The sequence below is a fragment of the Linepithema humile genome, chromosome 1, assembly GCF_040581485.1.
Source record: "Linepithema humile isolate Giens D197 chromosome 1, Lhum_UNIL_v1.0, whole genome shotgun sequence".
NCBI classification, from domain to species: Eukaryota; Metazoa; Arthropoda; class Insecta; order Hymenoptera; family Formicidae; genus Linepithema; species Linepithema humile.
This window is the reverse complement of record NC_090128.1, coordinates 25,409,072-25,425,948: the sequence shown is the minus strand read 5'-3', so window position 1 is coordinate 25,425,948 and position 16,877 is coordinate 25,409,072. Positions and strand designations below refer to the sequence as shown.

General features: G+C 30.6%; 1 protein-coding gene across 2 annotated transcripts in view; it reads left to right on the top strand.

Moving 5' to 3' along the window:
* The window catches only part of whd (carnitine O-palmitoyltransferase whd), a 30,394-nt gene extending 13,857 nt beyond the window's left edge, over window positions 1-16,537 (top strand). The window contains exons 2-15 of one of the 2 annotated variants that reach the window (XM_067357108.1): window positions 10,674-10,829; window positions 10,920-11,056; window positions 11,206-11,482; window positions 11,624-11,947; window positions 12,136-12,335; window positions 12,406-12,610; window positions 12,688-12,795; window positions 12,865-12,890; window positions 13,159-13,230; window positions 14,330-14,441; window positions 14,523-14,792; window positions 14,874-15,023; window positions 15,106-15,315; window positions 15,425-16,537. In XM_067357108.1, the coding sequence (XP_067213209.1) occupies window positions 10,689-10,829; window positions 10,920-11,056; window positions 11,206-11,482; window positions 11,624-11,947; window positions 12,136-12,335; window positions 12,406-12,610; window positions 12,688-12,795; window positions 12,865-12,890; window positions 13,159-13,230; window positions 14,330-14,441; window positions 14,523-14,792; window positions 14,874-15,023; window positions 15,106-15,315; window positions 15,425-15,523 (2,331 nt within the window). In that variant the 5' untranslated portion in view covers window positions 10,674-10,688 and the 3' untranslated portion in view covers window positions 15,524-16,537. Of the gene's footprint in view, window positions 1-10,673; window positions 10,830-10,919; window positions 11,057-11,205; window positions 11,483-11,623; window positions 11,948-12,135; window positions 12,336-12,405; window positions 12,611-12,687; window positions 12,796-12,864; window positions 12,891-13,158; window positions 13,231-13,594; window positions 13,658-14,329; window positions 14,442-14,522; window positions 14,793-14,873; window positions 15,024-15,105; window positions 15,316-15,424 lie in introns of both variants that reach the window. The other variant, XM_067357111.1, reaches the window with a different exon arrangement.
* The last annotated feature ends 340 nt before the right edge of the window (window positions 16,538-16,877 follow it).

Below are 16,877 nucleotides of genomic sequence, written 5' to 3'. Positions count from 1 at the left end.
ATTTATTTAATGATTTATTTATTTAATGATTTATTAAGAATTAAATTATAGAGTTTATTTTTGCTGACATTGGTTTTTTTTATAAGATATAACTAATGAATAAGTTAATCAATGTGTGACAAATAAAAAATAAATGTAAATTAAAGTTTAAAGGTTAATATTAATAAATTGTATCAAATGCATTAAATTATCGAGTCATACTGAATATTATGCACAAACCAAATAAGTTTACATAGTTTCGAGAATGATTTGACAATATTACACGATTTTAACGACTAAATTAACTGCGCTGTTAACATTATTTATCTCTTTAAATAAGTCGATGCTTTTCAATAATTATTACACGTACATCATTAAAATCTGAATGAATTTCTATGCCATGAAAAAGACCATTAATACATATATGTATATCTATTTAACAGAACTGTTTATTATAACGAAGTATAATACATGTAGGATTAGTCGAAAATACAACTATGGGCATTTCATAATCTGTCGAAACGTATGCAAAGTATTCAAAATATTTCCTATATTTATTATTATTTGAAACAGCGTTACTGTTCACGGCTGAATATTTACAGAGCTACAGTTTTTCAAATGAAATACGACAGACTAGTTATTTATCTGCAATTAACATACGCGTTGGTTACACCTACGTTACGGTCAAAGTCCAGCAAACTGCTGAGATATCAGATATAAATACTTAAGTCTTGGCAGGTGCCTTAAACATGTAATATAGAATTTGATAAATTTTTATTTTCGACAATTATTTTTATAACTTTTCTCTGAATGAATTTCTATGCCATGAAAAAGACCACCAATATATATATGTATGTTTATTTAACAGAACTGTTTATTACAATGAAGTTACATAATACATGCACGATTATTCGAAAATACAACTATGGACATTTCACAATCAGTCCAAACGTATGCAAAGTATTCAAAGTGATTCCCTATGTTTATTATTATTTGAAACAGCGTTACTATTCACGGCTGTATGTTCACAGATTACAGTTTCTGCCTCTTTTGATAAATTTAGTAAACAATTTCATATTTTTTCACATATTTATGCGACCTTGCTGGTAACTGTATTTGCATTTTTTAAATTTATGTTATAAATATTTAGTTTTTTTTTTCGAGAAAACTCCGTATTGCACATAATTTTTTAATAATTATTATTACTTTTGGTTTTGCGTAATTAAAATTTTTTATGTTATTAATCATAACGTAAAATGTTATTCTTTATGAAGAAATATTTTATATGTAATTATAAAACAAATCATAAAACTGTTAAAGTTCGGATTTTTTATTGCAAATCAAAAGAACAATTTGGTTCTCGATTTTGATCTGGATCTTTGCCTGATTCGTTTTGCTTGGTCGAGTCTCAACTTTCAATGCGCAATTGTAACTTTAGCTTTGATATAGTGTAGTACGAGCTTTAAGTTCGTTATGACAATGGAGCAATTATCCTACAGCTAATTGCGATGTCTAATTATTTCTAATGACGATGGGCACGTTTGTTTCTATCAAGAAATGATGTCGGATGCGCGATATTATGTTGATTATACAGCAAACGCGAGATAAGCAGTATACATGTAACAGACGCTCACGTCTGTCACCACTATGCAATAACACAAGAATACGTCGCGTTTTGATGACGACAGTACGACATTTTATAATTTTATCTTATCAAGAAATACTTTTTAAACATTTTTTAATTACCTACATTAACATTATTCAACAATATTATTTATACTGATGACGTCTTTGTGCTATTTAATATAAATTTTATAATATTGCAAATCTCTGACGTAACGATTTAGAGTTTTTTTTAAATATCTGAAAATGGGTATTAAATTAAAATTATAATTAAGAACTACTAACAAATTATTGATTTTATTGATAGTTTTGTTAACTAATTGATTCTGGAAAAATTAAATGTTTGAACAGTTCAGACATCAAGGATGTCTTCGAGCAAATATAATTTCAATTATTGCAAGAAAATAGGAATGTGACTAGTTTTTGTGTGCGTCTGTTTTTGTTCTTTACTATATTATTTATTTTCACTTTTCTATTTTGTTTCATTTGGTTTATTCCGATTATTTCAGGAACTAAATAATTGCTGTAATTATTAGTTTAATATTTAATAATTATTAAGAAAAATATTCGAATTACGCTAAACGTTAAGTATAACATGTAACATAAATTAATTATCGAAATAAGCAATACAAGTAAATAATATCACAGATAAAAAATCAAATAATATTGCAGTTAAAGCTGGATATAGAGATATGATTTTATAATTTGTTTGTTGTTACAATTATCTACTTAAATATTGTTAATCATTTGGTATATTTAACGCTACTTAATATATTATACTTAATATATTCTTTGTTTCGCTCAAAACTTCGTTTTATGCAAAAATCTTTCGCGAACAGACCTTACAGATTGTTTTACCGATTGAATATTTCGTCGGAAATTATTCAGGTTTCTCAAAACTATATAGATAATCTTGCAATCAACTAGAATCGCATGTATATTTCATGAGTTTTTGTGAATTGCTTTTATCTCAAATTTATTGCTGATGTACAATAACAGGAAATTAATATTAAACTTGTGAATAATATTATACTGATGCGTTCATTTCTCTAAAAAAGAATATACATAATGAATTTCAAACAGTCAAAAGATTTGCATAAATTGCTATTTAATTACTTTTTGATACTGACAGTTATCAAGAAAAAGATATAAATACTCAATGAAATTTATATATGTATTCATCGAGACGCCAGTTTTCATGCTTATCATCATTTGTGATTAAAGATTGGCATTTGTTTTGACACGAAAGTGGGCATGTCTCGCATTTCGTATAAATGACAAGGTTTTCACTTTTTAAGTACTATATTATTATCCGAACTAAAGTCGCACCGATATGACGTATACCGCACATGCTTGTTGAGAGGTAATCTTATCACTGTTTGTTACATCCGGGTTAACAGGCCGTAGGTTAACCAAAATTTTTTTACTTGTACTTGTTATTTGTATAGTTTATTAAAAATTATAAAAAATATCAGATTAATATAAAAAAAAGCATTGCAAATAATGAATGTCAATGGAAAATATTGATATTGCTGTCAATTATCACACAAACAAATAGATGATTAAGAGAGACAATAATTTTTCTCGTGAAAATAAACACCAGTTGAAGCGCTAACTTTGCGGCAGACATCGATATTAACATAATCGTGGCTAGTTGACGTCAAACGATGCTAAGTACTCGACATATTATACAATATTTTTATGCAAACGCTATCATATTTGTTACAAGTTTGCATTACTATTAATATTAATAGGAATATGTATCGCTGATTAACACATCGCGATTTGTAACTACGAAATTCGTTTTTATATAAGTATGGATTGAATAGATGTCGATTAATTAATTGTGTGTGTATGATTTGTAAAATTGTAATCTTACTACAAAACTTTTTGTAGTAAGATTAGTTGTGTAAAATGTTTTTAAAAAAAATGGGCGTTTGCTCTAATAAGGGAAAAATATTTCTCAGAAATGTTTTAATTGATTGTTTATGTTTTTGTTATTTAGATTTCATAATTATTAAATTATTACAACGCGTAGCGCGCGCCCCCCTGTATTGTTTTAGTTATATAAAAAGTATATAAATTTAGTTTACATCAATTAAGATATTAATTACAAGCGATAATGTTTGCTTAACATTTTTATTTTTTACATTTCTTTGACGTTTAAAGAATGTTTTCAGAAAAACGTGCTGCTTATTAATTGTAGACCTTTGGAATTTCCAAGTTAATGCCAGACAGCTATACATCATAAAAACATTTAGATCTTTGGAATATGAAGGCTCAAATAAAGATACGATGTCAGAAAAACAACGTCCGATTCTTAGAAATCATCTAAGGCCGGTATTCATAGTCCGTTCTTATATTCAAGATCGTCTTAAGTATAAACTTATATTCGCTCTCTTCGTCAGACACAATCTATGTGTGACGAAGAGAGCGAATATAAGTCCGTGCTTAAGACGATTTTGAATATAAGAACGGACTATGAATACCGCCCTAAGACTTAATAGATTTTCTTATTGGTGAAAGGTCTTGCTGTTGGCTTTAGGAAGTGATTTATGTTAAGATGAATTAAAAAATTAGTGTGCACGATTAATATTATTATTTACAAATTGTAAATGTTAGCATCATTAAATAAAATTTCATGATAAATTATATTGATAATAAATCATTGAGATATTGACATATCAAATATTGATTGAAAACATTATACAAAGTACAACCTTTCACTTAGTTTCACCTTTCATTAAATAACATCGAGAAGCGGAAATACTTTTTAAATTTGCAAAGAAGTCGACTTATTAATCATTATTATTTACTTGGTCTCAATATTTTTAGATCGATAAAAGCATTTAACAATTAGAGAATTAAACAGAAATTATAAAATTATCAATGCTGTACGATATAAAATTTTGAACAGAAAATCTTAATCATTGTTATCACTAATTGTAAGTTGATAATTTTAACATAAATAATTTTATCTTTATGACGAGTTTATCTTATCGTAAACAATTTTCTCTCGATGGCGAATTTGAATAAGATTGAACAAATCTGATTAAAGATATATATATGCTCACTACAAATTTGAGACTTTATATCAGTACACGGAATCGATTGCTTCCGATTGTTAATCCGCTTTATCAATCAGGGTTACGCACGGGTGGGTAATTGTTTACGCAAGTCTGCCGTTCGAAAGAGAAAGAGGGAGAGATCGCTCGCTGCACGTGACTCGCCTTAATAACGAATTAGATCTGAGCCTCTACAAACCAGCTCGATTATTAATCATATCGCTGTTTCTCAACGTATTCTTAGTACGCTTCAAAGGACTTTACGCGGCTCCATAACTATCTCTGACGTAGTGCGATAAACTCACATTTGTACTTACATATGTTGTTTTCGTAAATGTACTATCACGCTCGTTGAAACGTTAGCCATTATCGTTACTTTTTTGTTACCATCGTAACAACGGAGATAATGTAATAGTGACGCGGTAGTCACTATAATCGCGATGCAATGTAAAATATTGTACGATGAATTTGCGAATATTCAACATCCGTCTACACAACTGATAAATATGTAATGTGTAAATATGCAATTGACATTTATAAATATGTAAAAGAGGGAGGTATATATATGTATTTTTCGCAATTTTTATTCAAAATATTTTTTTGTAATGCTTTTTTTTTTTGCAAAAAAAATTTGCGACATAGACGAATGAAAAGCAATTCGAAACGCTCAATGATATCAATTTAGAACAATTATGCATACGACTAACGTAACATCATGTGCAATTTAATTTACTACAATAATCTCTGTTTAACTTATTTTCGTGTAATTACGAATTTTATCTATTCTTGTTCTAAATTTTTTATTTATTCATCCACTAACGATTTGGTCTTTGAGATATAACAAGTCTGCGTTGTCTTTATCACATAACTAGAATATTCCTATATATTTTGTACATACAGTAGACCCTCGATTTAACGGACTAAAAGTTTCTGTCCGCGCAAATTAATGAATCAGCATTTTCTAATCAAGCTATGCAAATTAAAAAAGTATTTCCTGTAGACACAATGCCGCAATTCGTATACGACGTAACATCAGTTCGATTCTGTTTCTGTGGTTGAGACATTTGCAATTTTATGTCTCTACGTCTTTTTTTATTTATGTTTATTTATATTCTTTAGCAATTTGATAAATAGAACTGAACTGTTGTAACTTGTATATTGTAATTTTCGTATAAGTTTTTAAAACATTCGATTTAACGGGTTTTCAGCAATAACGGGCATTCCTTTTTTCCAAAACAATTTGTTAAATCTACTATATTTGTATACATGCGCTATTTTAAGTATTCTTTTTATACTCTCGCATAATTGAAATTATAAAATTATTATTCATGAATGTTGACAAAAATTGATTTTGTTTTTCTATATATTTTTCAAACGCAAGAGCTTAATTCTCCGTTGATCTGTTAGGTCAACGAAATACATATATATAGCAGATAAATGAAACGTACGACACGACCTACTTATGGCGAAGGAGGAGCTTGCTCAATGTTATTTATTTGCCACATATGCAGCGCAAGGCATACGAATATAAGAAATATTCATTAACCGGTCAACGTGTTGTAAAATTTTCAGATTCAAAAGAACGTAGAAAATTAATATTAGTGCTCAGTAATGATTAGAATTTTATAAATATTGATTTTTATTAGAATTTTTTCTTTATTATTTATCTTTCTTTTTTGCATTTTATACAATTATACAGTAAATTTAATTATTTCCAATATTTCTAAAATAGGACGCTGCGTCTAAGGATAAAAATTATACTAAACATGAGTAAAAATTTTTTCGCGGTTTTTTATCTATTAAATTTATGCCTGGACATTGCATCAAACTTACGAGAATTAACTTGACAAGTATTTCGCAGCGTGGACCGATTGTCTCTTATCAATAACTTGTTATCGACAAACGATGACGACAAAAAAATAACCGACATATCTTTGAGAGATTATAGATCACCAATAGGATCGTTTAACTGACTCACACCTATCAGAATACGCGCAGTCAGATTATCACATGCTCTTGGAAATCATCGGATTTATTGACTCGTTACAAATATATTGTATTGCTAAGGAGCTCTAATCTAGTTGATTAAAAAATCGATTTTTTACATTTTTCTGAATTCTGTATGTATATAAAACATGTGTAAAATGATTTTTTTATTCGGAAAATTCTTGAAGTTATGAACTATTGAACGTAAGCCATAAAACAGCTTTTATTAGACGAGTTAAAATTAAATGAGTTTCTCAGTGTATCGTATTTTCAAAATTGGTTCATTAATATCTCTGAAATAAGTCTAATCGATTATCTTTGAACTTTTTGTTGTAAAATGCTTTATAACTTTTTAGAACAGAATTTTTCCTCTCGGTGTACTAGAAAAAAATAATCGTCACCGCTTGGATTCGACGAGTCTTTATTTGTTAAATTATTTCACAAATTGTTTATAGAAGAAAATTAATTAAACAAATAATACTCGAAAAAGAAAATTGGAGTCCGATTGTGTGACGAAGGTTAACGTATTGAATAATTCAGCAATCGACAGATGTACTTTTCACGTTGCGACGTAACGTAGTACGACAGATCTGTACGTGCGAGAGATCGTGCTCAATTATTTGCTAAGTTTATTGCGGCTCTTCCAGCCAGTCGAGTCGCCGTTCAAAGTCCAAGGTTAAGCTACGGTTCAACTGGGGCTGGTTACTACCTGTGATTTGCGGGGCAATAATAATTTAAAAGCGGGAAATGATTGTGTTGCTAGAATTTCTTCTGAATTGAGTTATAGCGAAGAAGCCGATTTTCTAAGAAATATTTCTGCGTAAAAATATTTAATATCTTTACAAAATCGTATATTATTTTTCAAAGAAAAATTACATAAATTCGTAAATTTATACAAATTTACATTACTTCTAAAGAATCGTAAATTTATACAAATTTACATTACTTCTAAAGAAATTGTTCTGCTAGCCGTTTTATTTTCGAGATTTCCTCTCATCTGCATTAAAAGACATATTTTTGAAGTCCTAGCTTTTTATTTTGAGTATTCTATAATATAAACATTTTTGTATATTAATTAATCTACAAATAATTAAATTTTTCTTTAGATTTGTTGCACGTCAATATCGCTTTTAAAATTACATTATACACTTCTGTGTGCGAGAATCAATTGACTGAGAAGGAATTTTTTGCTGCTAGTTTTTTTGAAGCAGCTCTTATTAAAGCAGCTCTTTAATAACAGCAAAAATACATACTTTAAAAAACCACTTTAGAAAAATTGATGATCAAAGCAAAATTTATTTACTGTTTTATACACGTGACATGTTTCGCTGCTGAGTATTCACACTGCTGAAGAATAACGATGAAAAATTGTAAAATTTGCAATTTAATTCTCGAAGATGTAAATGTAAATAGTTATTAACATTAGCATCAGTGGCGTAGCTAGGAAAGAGTTTCGGGGAGGGCTATAGCTTTAATTTGTTACAAATTATCACTATTAATTAGACACATCTGCACGGTATATTACCCACACTTAGCGCGACCCAGAGCCAACGACGGGGACGTGATGGGTTCTGGCTCCATTTTACTTTTTTTTTGTTTTTGAGTAATTTTATTTTTTTTTATTTTTTATTTATTATTTTTATCTTTTTTTTGTCTTATATTTATATATATATATATATATATATATATATATATATATATTTTTTTTTTATATAATTTTTATGCTATGCTCACGACTTTGTTCATTTGAGTTTGATTTTAAAAACCAAATTTTATATTTAAATTAAAACAAAATTGTAATAGAACTGTGAATGTTTTTTAACATTGAAATTTTTAACATTTAACAAAAAAATTTAAACGTAGAATGCCAATTTTTATATATTATACTCGTGTGAAGTTAATGTTATTACAATCTATAATTGTATTCGACGATTCTTTTTAGTTAAAAATTTATTAAGCAAAATGTCATCATCGACATGTAGTTCCCGATGAATGCTCATTAAAGCAAGACCAGTAAGTCTCGTTTGTCCAGTACTATTTCTTAAATAGGTTTTTAATCTTTTTAATGTTGAGAAGCTGCGTTCGACTGTTGCTGTAGAAATCGCTAAAGTTGCTAATATTTGCAGTAGTGTGTGCAAATTGGGCAAAAGTCATTGTCGGATCTTTATTGTATAAAAATATTAGATTTTATTTCCACGGAAATAAAATAACTATAATAAATAATAGTCGGAAACTATATTAAACTATAATAAAATAAGTCGGAAAAAATATAAACTTCTCTCTCTCTCGATGAACTGTAAAGGTAGTAAAAGATTTTGACGACTGGACTACGAAGGAAAGCGAGGCATACGTTTCTTAGTGAAGCATATTAAATGCGTGAAACAGCATATATGACAGAAATTCACTTTTGTGATCAGCTATGAAATTATTAAAATTATTAAGAATTTCGGGGGGGGCTGCAGCCCCCACAGCCCCCCCCCCCCTGGCTACGCCACTGATTAGCATGCATTATTATGTCTGTTATATGGGATTGTTGAATTGATCGGTTCACTAACTGGCTTTCTTAGAGAAATCAGCGGAAGATGGATTCTCGAATGACGGATCAAATAACAGCCCGTGTTCTTTCACTGAAAAATCTTCCACCTGAAAGCGTGACGGACTGTCTACGCACATTTATTTGGACATCCTTCACCTTTAATAATGGCACGTTTGCTATGTATTTTTCTGACGCGCACGCAAGCGCTGCTCGTATTGAATTAATTATCCATCTCGGCTCGGATTCGCCGTCATCAAGCGTCCCTTTCCTGATATCTTTTTCGATCGTGAATCGAATGGAAATCGAGTGAAACGCAAGCGGACTTTCTATCTCACGCGCAATGCGATATTATAACGCGAGAGAGGATCGCGCGCGCGGTTTCTTGAGATTGTCACTTCATGCAACATTTTTTAATCTCCTCTAACTGTTTTATATTACATTCCGATCCAGCATATTTTTTACCTTGCGCAAGTTTTCACACCGGATTTTCACTTCGCAACAACTGACAACTTGCGTAGCATTTCTGTTGCTTAATAACAAAAATTAATTTTAAAATTGTTAATTTTAATACGATTTTGGCAGAACTAGTCATGATATTGTTACACACTTTTTAATTTAGATGATATCAAAATAATCTACAAATTCTGGTTTTAATTTGTTTCAAATTACCTACCCATTTTATTTCTTTATTGTACTGCCGAATTTGTATTGTGTTATACTTAATTATTTCCACAAAATATTATAACACCATAATATTTATTAGTATAAAAAATTTTAATTTAATAGAAACGCCAAGACTTAAAAAAAGTCACGGATAATTAAGTTTCAAGCACTCGAGTATTAAGAATTTAGTATGGGCAATGGAATTTTTGCAATCTTGATGAAAAGAAAAGAGTGGGAGGGAAATACAAACAACAAAAGTTACGCAAAAGCTTAGACCACGATTATACTCTTACTCAAGCATTATTTCGAAATTCGCATGTGTTTGACCTCCGTGAAATAAACTTGCCGTGAATGGTAATTTGGGAGTACAGCGAACTCACTGCCATATGATGGCCATGTGATGGTCGTTGGTTGCGATGTGTTCGCATACTTACTCGTGCGCGTCGCAATTATGACTTTAAGTAAGGTCAACTGGTGCATATGCGTTCACTTTGCATCGCTATCGCTGCAACCTCGCAGCTTATCTTGGCGACAAAATTGCTCCCTTTTTGTCAATTAATCATTTTCAGGACGAATTTTCTTTGCATATTAATTGAGAAAATAAAAAAGAAAAGAAATTGTTGCGTGATTAATCGTAACTATATAAAAATTCACAATTGTTTCTTTTTTACATGATTGGCATTCCGATCTAGCGTGTTTTCTTTTTGGGAGAAAATCGCATGAAACTTTGTTTTCCTTTTTTCAAGTAACTCTGACGGCATTGTAAGCATAAGCTGTAAACCACCAAATTTTTTAATAAGAAATCTCAATGTGTTTTGCAGGAAGGCTAACGCAGAATGGCGGAAGCCCATTCGGCTGTAGCATTCAGCTTCTCGATAACACACGAAGGATGGGACGTGAACTTCGATCGAGAGGTACTCCACTTGGTGTGGGTGTCCGGTCTGCGATCGTGGAAGAAGAGATTCTTCCGGTTTCAAGTAAATGTTTTAACAAACGCCAATATTGGTGCTTTTCCAATTCCTTGTATACATTGACACACGAGTGCATATTGACGTGTATGTTTCTAGAACAATCTGAAAAGCGGCGTTTATCCGGCTTCTCTGGAAAGCTTGTGGGTTACCGTGATTTTAGTGACGGCGATACACTTCGCCGGTTATAAGGTTCCTTATGACCTCGTTGGGAAAGTTTCACCGTATATTTCTGGGTACGTTGTGTAATGTAATTTTGTGTCTTTGCTAATCGCAAGTTATTTATGATTTAGAGCCTGTTTATAATTTATTATACATATATAATTTGTTGCGACGATGATTTATCGGTAGTCTCTAGAATTAACTTTCATTTTTTTTGCAACAGGTCCTCCATACTTGCTCATTTAGCAGGTTCCTTTGTGGTCGGACTGGTTTTATGGTTAATAGTGATATATACGATTCGGTACATGCTGAAGTTTTTACTCATGTACAAAGGATGGATGTACGAGGCGAGAGGTAAAGGCCGCAAGGCGTCGACATTCACGAAAATCTGGCTCCTGTTGGTGAAGCTATTTTCCGGTTGGCATAAGCCCATGCTGTACAGCTTTCAAGGATCACTGCCACGATTGCCATTGCCGGCAGTGCCCGACACTATGAAACGGGTAAATCAATACTTTGTATCTGTCAAGTGTGAATAAGTATTGATGCGTATCGTGTAACACATACGAAATTATTGTCCATCTATTCCATAAAATATTTCATTTTTTAAGCAAAATAAAATAATATATTGTTTATTTAAACAGTATCTGAGGAGCGTACGGCCGCTACTCGACGACGAGAATTACGCTCGCATGGAGAAATTAGCTAATGAGTTTCAAAATGGCATCGGCGTTAAGCTACAACGTTACCTATTTCTTAAGTCTTGGTGGACTACTAATTACGTGTCCGATTGGTGGGAGGAATACGTTTATCTACGCGGAAGATCGCCTCTAATGGTTTATTCAAACTTCTACGCAATCGACGCCATTCTTTCACATCCCACGAACGTGCAAGCCGCGCGGGCAGCAGCGGTCATATATTCTTGTTTGCAATATAGACGTCTTATTGAACGTCAGGAATTAGAACCAGTAAGTAATCTTTCCCGTACTTCATTTTATTTTATTTCGTTAAAAATATGTTAAAAATACAGACATTTTTATACATTTTTTTATTAAGAAGAAAATATGTAAAAAAACATGATGTAAAGAATTTATATTTTAAGATGCAAAACAAGTCTTTTTTTTTATTATATAAAAAAAATTTTGTGCAATTTCAGATTCTAGTGCAAGGATTAGTACCGTTGTGTTCTTGGCAATACGAAAGACTATTTAACACGACACGAATTCCAGGAGTCGAAGTTGACAAAATTGTACATTATCAGGACACCAAACATATCGTAGTATACCATAAAGGCAGATATTTTAAGGTTTTAATTTATTACCGTAATAGAATTCTTCAAGCCTGTGAAATAGAACTGTAAGTCGTCGTTTTTATCAATGTGTATTTCTATCGCGCGTGTATGTTACACGAAAATATCGCTTTACAGTCAAATTCAACAAATCTTGGACAACAATTCAATACCGTCGGAGGGAGAAGAGAAATTAGCCGCGTTAACGGCTGGTGAGAGAACAATTTGGGCGCAGGCCAGAACAGACTTTTTCGCAAAAGGTGTGAACAAAGCTTCGTTGGATATCATCGAGAAGGCCGCATTTATAGTCGCATTGGACGATATACCTTATGAATACGATCCGGTAGGTTATTCAGTAAATAAACATATTTTCAACTATTTGTAAACCAATATAATTGTCATAATTATTCTGTGTTTCAGAAACATCCAGAAAAATTAGACTGTTACGGTAGAATTCTGTTGCACGGAAAAGGATACGATCGATGGTTCGATAAATCTTTTACACTGTGTGTTGGGAGCAATGGCCGGGTAATATTATTATATCATAATTGATTAATAATTGCTTTACTGTTTTATAAAAATGATTCCTGTTTACAGGTTGGTTTCAACGCTGAACATTCTTGGTGAGTATAAGTATCTTAACTGAATTTACAAATAAATAGCAAAACAAATTGTTTTATGACATTTTTAGAAATTTTTTTTATCGTATGAAGATATAATCGTTCAGGAGTATTGCATACCTTCTGTTTTACGAAGGCAAACACAAAGCCAATTTATATTATATTTGAAATGTTACGATCAATTCTATATTTTCAGCAATATAAATGTTATGATTTATAAAGTTTTTATGTATGTGTTGAAACATTTTATGTAATGATAAATAATGAGCAGGGCAGATGCTGCAGTCATGTCGCACTTGTGGGAGTACATGATATGTTCAGAATTCCAGAACAGTTCGAAACAGTAAGAATTACAATGCGCAGTTTTGCATGTTTCTTTTTCTTATATATATATATATTTAATATTAAGAAAAAATTGGTGTATATTATTATCTACTTATGTGTCAAAAACTTCTTCTATGAGTTGTAATATATATGTGCTTTTTTTTTTTTTATTTAAAAGAAACGTCAGCAAATCTTTAGTGCCCTTGATGCTCTTCGCAGCAGTCATCTTTAAAGGTCTATGGGGTTCTTTCTATATTTCAATCTTTTAAATCTTGCATCTCCTGGAGGTTATCTTTCTCTGCTGGATACTACTGGATAATGAGTGTTTTTCACTTTTCTTTTCTCACTTTAACTTTAATCTTTCTTTCTGATGTGCTTACTAGGGCTGATGCACCGGTGATGGGAACTCTATGGGAATTTATTATGGCTGCTGATAACGATATCGGGTAATCGTCATCGTGCATTATTTGAAGTTATTAATGTAGTGAAACGAAATATTTAAATTACTAATCATTCCATACGGCATCATTTCTAACAGTATAATTTTTATTCTTATGATTATCATATTGATTTCTTGACCTCTATAATTTCTACATGAAATTTAATCTTATAATTTGGTATGATAATTTATATAATTTTAGAGCTATTTTTTTATATTTTAAGATATAATTCTTAGCTTGCTTGATTGTTATCGCATCATAAATATGTAGTTTAAACTATTAATATGAAAAAATCAGCAATTATAAATATCAGTAATTAAATTAATTAATACAAATATTAAAGAATATTTATATTTGCATGATATTATTCGAAGAATATTGAGAAAGTAAGGACTGACGCCCCCAAAAAATTATAATACAAAATACAATGTATTATCGCCAAATTTTTATCTTTAATATCATATTTGGATTGCTTTTTTTCATTTTAAATGAATATAGTGCAATGATAAACGATAATTGGAACGTGATATTATCTGGTTCTTACTTTTTGATATTATTGTAGCATGATAAGCTTATTTCATAAATTTTAAATTTTAATTTAAATAAAGTATGATTGTAATATATGTATAGAAATGCAAACTGAATTTTTTAACTAACTTGTTAAAACACATCATTCAGATACAAGGACGGGCATACTATAGGCACTCCGGAATTTTCACCTCCAGCTCCAATTCGGTTGCAATGGGATCTGAATACCAAATGTATTAAAGTTATCGAGCAATCCTATCAGGTAATAATAATAATTATATTCTCGTCCTAGTTAGAATATACTCAGCAAGTATTGCGATTAAATTGCTTTATTGTTTAACAGGTAGCGCTAGATATATTAAACGACGTCGATTTGCGTATTTACATGCATGACGCTTACGGTAAAGGATTGATGAAGGCCAATTCCATATCACCAGATGCTTATATACAAATGGCACTGCAATTGGCATACTACCGTGATGCTGGAAGGTTCAATTTAACTTACGAAGCTTCCATGACGAGATTATTCCGAGAAGGTAGAACGGAAACAGTTAGACCGTGCACTATTGAATCTTCGAAATGGGTGAAAGCAATGGAGGACAAAACGACAACGGTAAAAACAAAATAAGTAGAAATATAAAAGCTTGGCTCTCTTCGCACGTTTAACATAAATTATTTTCTCTTTTCAATGTAGACGGAGGAAAAAATCAGGCTGCTAATGAGTGCAGTAGCGCAACATCAAAAGGGTTATCAGGATGCCATGTGCGGTAAAGGAATAGACAGGCACTTATTCTGCTTATATGTGGTATCGAAGTACTTAGAAGTAGATTCACCGTTTCTAAAGGTAATATTATTGCGATTGTATCATGCGGTGCAACTATCGATCGTGATATAAACATGATAAACATTTTATGTTACTGTTGCAGGAAGTCTTGAGCGAACCATGGAGATTGTCAACATCACAAACTCCTCATGGCCAAACTTCGATAACGGATTTAAAGAAATATCCTAATTGCATTTCAGCAGGTGGTGGATTTGGTCCTGTTGCCGACGACGGCTATGGCGTTTCTTACATAATTGCGGGCGAAAATCTTGTATTTTTCCATATTTCTAGTAAATTGTCTTCATCAAAAACGGTAAAGTATATTTCAATATTATCAATATAATCGATCAATTATTTACATTTTTGAATCTTTATCGTGTATTTATTAAAACACTTTTTAATTATAATTTCAATATTTGCAGGATTCGACCAGATTCGCGAAGAACATAGAAAGAGCACTTGGAGATATGAAAGTCTTGCTAGAACAGAAAAAGAAAATACATCAGAACGGGTCTGTATAACTTATTCGGTACCTGTGTCAGTCTCATAAGAGTGGCTATAAACTGCGAAGTGAAATCTGTAGCTTCAAATAATTTTCTTCTGTCGTATGAAAGAATTTTTTTAATAATGTAGATATAATTTAACATAATATTTTTAAGACAGTTTTGATAGGTAATTATTTTAATAGATAGAAAGTTATAGAAAGAAAAATGAGACGGGCCCAAAATTCAAGATACAATATAGACGATTGCGTATAGAAGTGGATTGACAGAATCGTTTTTACCATGCATCATGTCATTATTCAAAACTGACAATTTTTTTACTGTAACTTGACAATTTTTGTATGCGTGATTTACAACAATATTGCACAGCAAGAATGTGCACAAAAGTACAGGTACCAAATTTCCATTGCTTGCTGTACAATATTGCAATTTAAAAAAGTACTTTGACACCAATATTATATGATTACAAATACATAAAAACCGGTATTTTAAATCTCATTAGTTATTGAAATTGTTAAAAATTTTCACGTGCGTAATATACAAGAAATATGTTGTTAAAATTAAGAATTTATAAACATTAATGACTGAATTTTGGAAGATTGATCATGATTTTCTCACAATAATCACATTGCATATCTGCAAGTGTAAATGCAATTTAATAATTTCATATGCATAAGTATATACTACACAAATTATATCTGGTATCATAATTTAGTATCAAGTAAATGCGTGGTTTGTATGCAATGCAATTACATGTTAAGTAAGTTTTTTTTCTCTTTAGATACTAATACGCAAGTGACAGTATCGCTTATATTTTAATATAGGAAGACATTTTGATTTATATCGATCTTATCTATCCAACCGTTGATGAGATATGTAACTATGAATAACATGTGATCACTTCGATTTCTTTTATAAGTAAACGTTTAAGCGATGCCATATATTGATATGTGCAACTTATCAATGCAAAGTATATTATAATTGTAAGTAATTTTATATTTAGAAAAATATACGATTACATTCTCTCTATTATATATTTGTTAACAATACATTTAAAAATACTGGTGCTTTGAAAATTGTTATTAATGGTGTTATAATTAATCTTTATTGATCATCATAGTAAAGATATAATGTGAAGTGCAAGACGATATAATAGAAATATAAACAGCACTTTTTGTACGCTTGATTTTATCTTTGTACAATTGATGAAATTTTTTATTGTACAAAGTAAACATAAAATTGTACAATAGAATTTTATTCGTGTTATTCCTATTAGAACAATTTTAATATCTACTGTAAATAAAAGTCATTTCTATGAAAATTGTAATAAAAATTTAATTGAAAAATTTTAAATATACTCATCTCAATTAAG